General features: G+C 52.5%; 1 protein-coding gene across 1 annotated transcript in view; it reads right to left on the reverse strand.

Annotated features, from left to right (window-relative positions):
• DRC7 (dynein regulatory complex subunit 7) overlaps positions 1-9,432 on the reverse strand; it is a 20,887-nt gene that overhangs the window by 2,702 nt on the left and 8,753 nt on the right. Inside the window, exons 7-15 of the mRNA XM_010861860.1 lie at positions 8,673-8,891; positions 7,644-7,772; positions 4,228-4,300; positions 3,290-3,418; positions 2,959-3,087; positions 1,761-1,981; positions 778-993; positions 199-309; positions 2-111 (exon numbers count right to left, since the gene is read on the reverse strand). Coding sequence (XP_010860162.1) covers positions 2-111; positions 199-309; positions 778-993; positions 1,761-1,981; positions 2,959-3,087; positions 3,290-3,418; positions 4,228-4,300; positions 7,644-7,772; positions 8,673-8,891 — 1,337 coding nt within the window. The remainder of the gene's footprint in view (position 1; positions 112-198; positions 310-777; positions 994-1,760; positions 1,982-2,958; positions 3,088-3,289; positions 3,419-4,227; positions 4,301-7,643; positions 7,773-8,672; positions 8,892-9,432) is intronic.

Raw genomic sequence — 9,432 nt, forward strand, 5'->3', positions numbered from 1 at the left:
CATGGCCTCCCGGTACTCCTTGCTCTTCTCATTGCGCTTGGTGTCATAGATGGAGATGGTCAGCGTGTGTGCCTCCTCCTCCTCCTCCCGAAGCTTCAGGATCTCCAGCACCTGAGTTGGGAAGTGGGGGCAGACATGGTTAAACACCCCCCACCCCTGCTACCTGCCATCTGCTTACTCTCCCGCAGAACACCCGACCTCCAGCTCCGACTCCCAGGCCTGATGTCTGGACAACTTCTCCTCATTCTTCAGCTTCATCATGGCCTCGTACTGGTAGAGAAGCTTCTTAGTGTGCTCCATCGGCTCCACCTGGAACAACCGCCACATTTACTTGGAGAAGCAGCAGCAACGGCTGGGGTTGTGGGCAGATTCTGGAGCCAGATCTCCTGGGTTCAAATCTTTCCCTGCCATTTTCTAGCTGTGTGACCTCCAGCCAGTTGCTTCACCTCTCTCAAACTGTTGCATCTCTAAAAGCACAACTAGCAACAGAAGAGAAACTGGAGACTCAGAGGGGCCAAGGAATGTGCCAGCAAAGTCAGGACTGGAACTAGGAAAGCCAGCCCTGTGGAGGTGCTGAGATCTGTCACAGCCTTGGTCGCAGGATGGAAAAGGAGACGATTTTCAGAGGAGCTCAAAGAGTATTATTCCCAGATGGGAGGTCTTGATTTTCCCAGGGGCGAAGCTGAATTTCCAGGCGGGGTACCAGGGCCTTCCACCCCAGGGCTCTCTCTTCACTCCACCCCATCCTGCCCCTGCCCACCAGACTCCCAAGCCCACCTCGAAGCTGATACACATGTCGGGGGTCATGATGATCTTGTTGCCCTTGCTGTCCACCTCCGTGCGCCGCAGGAACTCGCGCTTGTTGGCCGTGATGTGGTCGGAGCGGCAGTGGTAGCGCAGCTGAATGCGCTCCTCAGCGATCAGAAACACTCGCTCGGCCACGTCCTCGTCCGCAGGCTTTGCAGGGTTGCGGAAGAATCTCTCTGTGATTTTCTGGGACACCAAAACATGCGGAGGAGGCAGGGTGGAAAAGGGGAACTTCTGTGCTTGCCCTGAGGACAGGCGCAAAGGACCCTCAGGGACGCTGGGGTCTGGGGTTATTTGGGGGGTGGGGGTTTATGTAGAACAGCCCCTCCCAGCTAGACAGTGGCTCTCAAGGCCCCAGGGGTTCTCAGTGCCCGGCGCTCCAGCCCTGTGTGGTGCGCCATTTCTTCTCTAGCTCCTTCTGCCAGACTCTGCTTGCCCACCTCCAGAGATGGGGAGCTCACCACCTCTCCAGGCAGCCTGCTCTATCACTTGACAATGCTTACTGCTAAAAAGAGCTTCTTTGGTGTGCAGAAGTTAAATATAGGTGCAAAATAACTTGTGATGATATGGAGGAAAAAGCTACACAATTTAAGGGAAGAGAGTGATACAGGAATTCTACATGCATGCACACACCCACATCTTTGAAAAGACTCTCAAAATCTAATCTATTAATATGTGATAATAGCTGAGAGATGGCATTCTGAGATTTTTTTACTTTTTATAATTTTACATATTTTCCAAGTGTTTAGTCAAGAGCGCGTATACCCACACAGGGACATAATACCTCGGTGGCCCAGTGGCTGACGTCTGGCATCAGACAGACCCGAGATGGTAAAAAAGGAAAGGTCACTCAGTAAAGAAGGCTCCCCGGAGTCGGGGCTCCTCCCCTTCAGGGTAACCTTGGCCCACCAGAGTAGGCAGGCACCCCATCCCCAAGTCCAGCAAGTACTTACCACCATGGGCCGGGGGTTTGACTCTGCGCTGTTCAAAGCCAGCTTCTTCATCCGGGGCCCGAAATTGACATGGCGGTAGGAGAGGAAGTCCGGCCGACCTTGGTAGTGCTCTGTCATCGTCTTGGGCGTCTCCTCCCGCTTGATCAGGCCGTCCACGCGGGCCGTTTCATAAAACTCCATGACACGGTCCATCTCAGGTTGCATGGACTTGTACGAGTGCACTGCGGGGTAGGTGGGGGCCGGGTGACGCCTAGGTGAGCACCCGGAGCCCCTGGCTTCATAACCCGACCCCAGGCCTTGGGGAGAAGCCTCATGTGTGATGTCACCAATGCCCTAGAGCTAGGTGATTAGGCTGCTTCCAGCTTTTTTGTTATTATAATCAACACCGTGATGAACATCTGTTTGATGTATGTTTTCTTCTTGCCTGCTATTTGTGCAACAGAACTGCTGGTCAAAAAACGTACATAATTGAAAGCTATCATTGATTATTTTGCCCAACCGCTCCCCAGAAAAGTTGTGCCAATTTGCTGTCCTACCAGGAATGAAGAGGAGTCTCTTGCTTACATGTGGTAGGGCCATTTTTTCATTTTTGCCAACTGAAGGGTTGTAGGTTGGTCCCTTATTGATTTTCTTTCTTTCTTTCCCCTTCCCTTCCCTTCCCTCCCCTCCCCTTCCTGTCTCAACCAAGTGAGATTGGTCCTGTTTTTAGATGTATATTGCGCCTATGTTTTTCTTTTGTGAATTCTTGGATTGGGTTGTTAATTCTCTCCCAGGATATGTCCTTCCCTGCTTCCCAGTCTCCTGGGCTTGCCGCCACATGCTCACTGCCACACTTCTGCCCCCTGCATTGCCCTTGTGGGGGTGCTTGTTGGTTTTCTTGTAGGCATCCTAACCCCTGTAAACGTGGCCCGAATGGGTACCTGATCCCAACCACAGCATGGGCTGCAGCCCTGCTTTACCTTTCCTGGAGAACACTTGTCACATTTCCTTAGATTTTCTGTGCTTCCTCTGACCTCCCACACATCTGCTTTGCTTGGGTAGGCAGGGGCTATTTCGGTTGCTTGCCACCCAAGAACCCTGGCAATAAGGATGCTGGTTCCTCCCACCACGCATCAGCTGCCGTGGAGGCTGCTCTTAAAGAGCACATGAGGCCCCCACCCTGGGCCCCCACCGTGGCTTAGTCACGGGGTCCACGCACCGCGCAGCGCCTGGGGGTGGCCCGGCTTGAAGTAGTCGACATTCAAGCCCGTGATCTTGTTTATGTGCTTTAGCTCCAACATGTCCTCCCTGTTCTGGTACCACTCCTTCATCTCCAATGTCTTGGTACCTGTGGGGCCCGATCGGTGTCTGAAGCAGCCAGGCCAGATCCCCCAGCTGCTGTCCCACCACTCCCAGCACACAGAGCACACCAGCAGGGCCCACACTCACACGGATAGGGGTGGTGACATGACCAAGGTCACATAACATGTCGGGGATCCAGCTCTTCTGCCCCCTCCCCCCCAGCCCCGCAGCTAGAGCTGCCCCCTTACACTCCAGGTCCTCGTAGGTGGTGAGGCGGCACACGAGACCGTTGTTGTTGAGGTACGGGGCCCACTTCTCCAGCTTCGCCCTCTTGTACTGTATCACCTTCTTCCCGTTTGGGCAGCGGGTCTCGAACGCTGAGGACACAGAGTGGGCTGGGGTCCTTCCTCCCCAGACTGGGGGAAGGGAAGCCCAGCCTCACCAGTCACTCTTCAGCCTCTGTTCACTGTGCTGTTTGCTCAGCTCCTCCAGCCCCCAAGCCCACTCCAGGGAGGCAGAGGGGACAAGTCACCAGGGCGGCTCCTGCCCTGGAGGACATCTCAGCTTGAGCCTGACCACACCGCACTCTTCCAGACCTCAGCTGGAAACACCATCCCCTCCTGCCCTTACTGTACTGACTTCTTCCGACCCCTTAAAACTTAGCTTAGATGAGCCTTCCTCCCAGAAGCCCTTTCTGCCCACCCACTCCCCAGCCTCCAACCCCCGGGTTCCCATGACACCCTCTCCAGCCCTTCCCGCCCTGATGGGACAGCCTAGGTCCTCCCCATGGGTCCAGCCACTCCCAGATGGAAATCTCAGCAATCAGCAGAGGTTGGCATGGGGCACAAGCATGCTCTGCCCCCCTGCTTTCCCTGCCCGCCCTGGGTACTGTGCGTAGTCTCCTCCTGGCAGAGTGGGCTGAGGGAGGGGAACAGCTGTGTCCCGGTCCCCAGTCCTCCAGCCCCTGCCACACTCCATCACTCTGGGTCTGGTAACTGAGCCCTGTCCTGTGTGCCAGACTAGGGTCAGGCCCCCGGCCGCAGAGCTGAGCGTGTATGGTGGGAAGGAAGAGATGAAGAGGGTGCAGCAGGAAACATGGGGCCGGGGTTTGGAAATGAGGGGCCGAGGCAGCCTCTGCAGGCATCCCGCCGCCACAGATGCCCCCAAAGGTCCAGAGATGCTGTACCTTCGGGGGAGATCTCAATCTGCTCCACCCACGAGGGCGGCATGTCGAAGCTCTTATCCTCATCCTCCTTGCCCTGTTGGGAGAGGTGGGGGTGGGGTGGGTAGTTCTGATCAGGACTGGGCCTTCTGATCAGGGCTGACTTACAGGCAGGTCGGAGCTACTCTCTCACCCCCCAGGGCCAAGCCCCCCAAGGTGGCTTGTCAGCTCCCCCAGTGGTGCTGGAGATCTGACCTGGTGTGACCTGAGACAGAGGGGAGGAGGAGGAGCAGCTCTACCCCTCTACCCACCTGGTACCTGGCGAGGACAGCCACGCCCTGTCCCATATGACCCCCCCACCCACTTCCCGCAGAGGCAGGAGACAAAGCCACAGGGCTTTGGTTAAAAGAGGGGCTTCTGGAGTCTCCATCCAATACCAGCTCAGGTAAAGTCCCTTAACGGCTCTGAGTCTCAGTTTTCTAACTGCTTGGGAGGATTGACTGATAAATGCACATAAGGGTTTGGGACACTGCCTGGTTGCCCTTATTGTTTTTCTTTCTCTCTGAGCCTAGTTTCCCCATCTGGCAAATAAGGCCTAGTCTAGACAAATGAATTCTCTGATGATACCGAAGGCCACAGCTAGCAGGAGGAGATTTCCCACGTTCACTGCACTCGTGAGGCCTTTCTCCGCTGTGACCTCTCTGATGACAAAGAAGGCTCAAACTGCTAATAAAACATTTTCTACAGTCACTGCACTTATAAGGCCTTTCTTCAGTGTGAACTCTCTGATGATTGAGAAGGCTCATCCTAGCAATAAAAGATTTCCCACGTTCACTGCACTCATAAAGCCTTTCTCCACTGTGAATTCTCTGATGATTCCAAAGGCCAGAGTTAGCAGTAAAAGATTTCCCACATTCACTGCACTTATAAGACTTTTCTCCCGTGTGGATTTTCCTACCAGAACTGAGGAGGTGCATTTGATTAAAGGAGGTCCCATAGTCACTGCCCTTATATGGCACTTCCCTGCTGTGAACTTTCTGATGATAACAAATGTCAGCCAGAGTTATAAAAGATTTTCCACATACATTACAGGCATAAGGGCTTTCTCCTATGTGAATTCTCTGATGTCTATGGAAATTGGAGTTGTTGATAAAAGATTTCCCACATTCACTGCACGTAGAAGGCCTTTCTCCAGTGTGAATTCTTTGATAGAAAGAGGATTTATGGGTAAAACATTTTTCACATTGAATGCATTCACTTATAAGGCCTTTCTCCAGTATGACTTCTCTGCTGTTCAATTTAAAAACAATACAAATGAATACACATGCAAAACAGAAACAAACTCAGGTTTAAGGGCTTCACTGGTGGCTCACTGATAAAGAACCTGCCTGCCAATGCAGGAGATGTGGGTTCGATCCTGGGTCAGGATGATCCCCTGGAGGAGGACATGGCAACCCACTCCAGTATTCTTGCCTGGAGAATCGCATGGACAGAGGACCCTAGCAGGCTACAGTCCATGGGGTTGCAAAGAGTCGGACATGACTTAGCAACTACATTGGACAAATGATCTTCAGGTTAGGTAACCACAGAAACTTGCATAAGATTTTCTCGGTTTGAAACTTCTCCATGAATAGATACATGCAAATGCATGGCTGAGTCCCTTTGCTGTCCACCTGAAACTATCACAATGTTGTTAATCGTCTATACTTCAATATAAAATAAAAAATTCAAAAAAGAAAACTCTTCTTGCCAAATTGCTCAGATGTCTGACATCCGCTTGGCTTGTCTGTTCTCATTTTGAGGCCAGCAGGAGGCGCCAGTGGTCCAGGATTTACTGCACAGTAGAGGAGGCTCTCTGGTCTCCAGGGAGAACAGGCTGAGAACACTCAACACCATTTCCAGGTGGGTCTACACGTCTTTCCAAACACATCACACTGGTGGTCTCACTTGTCCTCATGCAGCCCCAGGAGGCCGAACAGAACTGCCTTTGAGAACCCAGACTTGGGAGCCGGACAGTCAAATCCCAAGTCAAATCCCAGCTGTCACTTATTGGCTGTGTAACTTTGGGTCATTTATTTCACCCCTCTGTGTGTAAGCCTTCCTGTCAGTAAAATGGGGCAATAATAAATGGGTGACAATACTAGTACCCATCACACCGGGTAGCTGCGAAGATATTGGTAAGTTAAATACCTTCTGGCACTTAGAAGGGCTTCCCTGGTGGCTTAGATGATAAAGAATCTGCCTGCAATGCAGGAGACCCAGGTTCGATCTCTAGGTCGGGAAGATCCCAACCCACTCCAGTATTCTTGCCTGGAAAATCCTGTGGACAGAGAAGTCTGGAGGGCTACAGCCCATGGGGTGGCAGAATCAGGCATGACTGAGCCGCTTCACAGCACTTAGAAAGGGCCATGTGAGTGTTACCTGGGGGCTGAATTGTATCCCCCCAAAACTCATATGTCCTAGAACCCAGAACCCCAGAATGTGACTATATTTGGAGACAGGATCTTTAAAGAGGTATCGAAGTTAAACTGAGGTCATTCAGTTGAGCCCTAATCCAATACTACTGGTGTCCTTATAGGGAGAAATTAGGACACAGATGCACACAGAGGAAAGAGTGTGAGGACCCGGGGGTGGGCACCCCTAAGGAGAATCCAACCCTGCTGACAGCTCGACTTCCAGTCTTCAGGGCTGTGAGAAAAGAAATTTCTACTGTTTAAGCCACCCAGTCTGAGTTACGGCAACTTTAGCAAACGAATACCCCAGTTATTGCTACCGTGATGTAACTGACCCCATTCCCCCATTTTACATGCAGATGATGAAACTGAAGTTTCCAACAGTTAGGAAGTTTGCTCAAGGTGTCGGAACCAGTGGCGAAGGCATCTGGGCCTCTGACTTCCACTCACAGGGCCTCATGCAGACCTGCCTGGATTGCCCCCGAGTAGGAGATCAGAGATGACCAGGCCAATGACCTTCAGAAGGGCTGATAGGAGGGACAAGCAAGGTCTGGAAGCGTGTGTGGAGAATCATGGCGATCATGCAGGAGAGGCCTGGATGTGAGGGATGGTTCTGGGGCTTGAAAGGGATGGGTTGTGGAGAGGGTCTTATTGCCCTACTCCAAAGGGCAGGGCAACCCCTGAACAGGAAGTGGGCTGTGTGTGTGTGTATAGAGGGGGCCGAGTGGGGGATGGGCAGGAGGCCTGAATGCACATCCCAGACCTTCCCTGCACCATTTGGGGGTCCCGGGCAGGTTGCTGGACCTGTCTGGGCCACAGTCTGCCCATCTGTAAAACAAGGGCATGGTCCAGGCCCTTCTGCTTCAAGGAATCTATAAGTGGTCTATCTGAACTGCCCCGCCCTAGACACATATCTGTGGGGGAAGTGTGTCAGGCTGGCCTGAAGCAAGACAGGGTGTCAAGTCCCCCCACTCCATGGAGGCTCACCAGGTTTTCCACGTCGTCATCATCATTCATCCCCTCATCCTCCTCCTCAGTCAGGGACAGGAAAGGCTTGTCGGTGCCCAAGAGCAGGTACTCCCACCTCACGGGGTCTCCCAGGTCGAAGACCAAATCCTGATGGAGAACGGGGTCGTTGAGCACACCCCACAGCCAGTGTACCCCCCTCCTACTCTAAAGGGGCAGGGAGGGGGGCGGGGAACAGCCAAGCCCAGGGTGAGAAGAAACCCAGCTGGGTCTCAAAGGGGCCAGAACGTGGCTCCAGGCTGCCTCTGAGAGTCCTCGCCCGCCCTCCTCATCCCCACAGGGGGACAGAGGCCCTGAGGGGGCTGGGACTCCCTTCCCGTGTTGGTCTCTGGGTGAGAGACTCGGAGACTCTCTGGCCTGGGATAGGCCTGAATGTGGAGCTCATTTGGCATTGTCCTTACAGGAAGAGATGAAGTGTCACTATATGGAAATACCGGTTCAAGAACAGAACATTATCCACACTCCCAGAAAGTCCCCTGGTATCCAGTTACCACCTCCCTCCAAACATGTGCACATATTTTTTAACTTCTATAAATGGCACTGAGGTTTTGGGTTTTGTTTTGGCTGCACTGGGTCTTCATTGCCCCAGGGCATATGGGATTTTAGTTTCCCCATCAGAGATCGACCCTGCATCCCTTGCATTTGAAAGGGATTCTCAACCATGGGACCACCAGGGAAGTCCTGGCACTGAGTTTTTATACATAAATATGTATGGAAGTTCATTGAGCTGGACGTGTAGGATAAGTGCATTTTTCTGCATGTGTATTGCACTTCAAAATCAATTGAACTAACAATCCACATTTTATAAGGATACAGAAACTAACAGAGTGACAATAATCATACTGGAATGATTATGTATGGGTAAAGCAGTAGGCCCTGGGTACTCCAGGAAAAGCTCAAAGCCCTCTTGGCTGGTGGCCAGCTCTCCCCACTGGTCACACCCACCCTCCCCCACTGTGCCTGCCACACCTGCCCAGGCCCGCCCAGCACCTTGCAGCAGTTCCAGCAATCCTGCATGTTGACCCAGTAGTTCTTGTGGTTCCAAAGGCTCTCAATTCCCAGGAAGTGATCGTCCTGGGTGCTGTAGCTGCGTGCAGTGAATGGGTCAATGAAAAAACTCTCAGGCACCTCACGTTTCCCCGACAACACCAGGACCCAGGAATGCACACGAAGTCCGTGCAGGGGGTCGGTCTTTGCATTCTCCTGCTCCTGCACGGGAAAGGTGGGTGACCTCGAGGCAAATGGATGGGAAGGGGATCATCAGGGGTACAAACATCTCCCTGGGGCCGAGGAACTGGCAAAATAATCGAATTTTGATCCACACTGCATCTCTGGTTGATTTCGTGACCTTGAGGACATCACCCCACTTCTGAACCTGTTTGCTTATACATAAAATGGGAGGATCTAGCTCGATCTGTGGTTTATAAACTTGACCTTTTGGAGCTCTAGGGTATCTGGGATTTATTGGCTTTCTGTGTTGTGATTCTGGGTGAGATTTCATCCAAAGAAAGATAGAGGGACACCATATGGCTTCCCTATCTGCACCCCTCTGGAAAAAGGGTCACTGTGCCATGTTCATTATTGCATCACCAGGGTCTACTGCATCCCACAGTAGACCCTCAATAAATACTATATGGAAGGAAAGACAAGAAGGGAGGGAAGCAAAGTAGATGAAAGGGATGATGAGAGTGTGGGTGGATAGGAGGAGAGATGGGAGGATGGTGGGAGGGTGATGGGCGGGTGGTGGGAG

This window comes from Bison bison, unplaced genomic scaffold (assembly GCF_000754665.1).
Source record: "Bison bison bison isolate TAMUID 2011002044 unplaced genomic scaffold, Bison_UMD1.0 scf7180017864473, whole genome shotgun sequence".
Classification (NCBI taxonomy): Eukaryota; Metazoa; Chordata; class Mammalia; order Artiodactyla; family Bovidae; genus Bison; species Bison bison.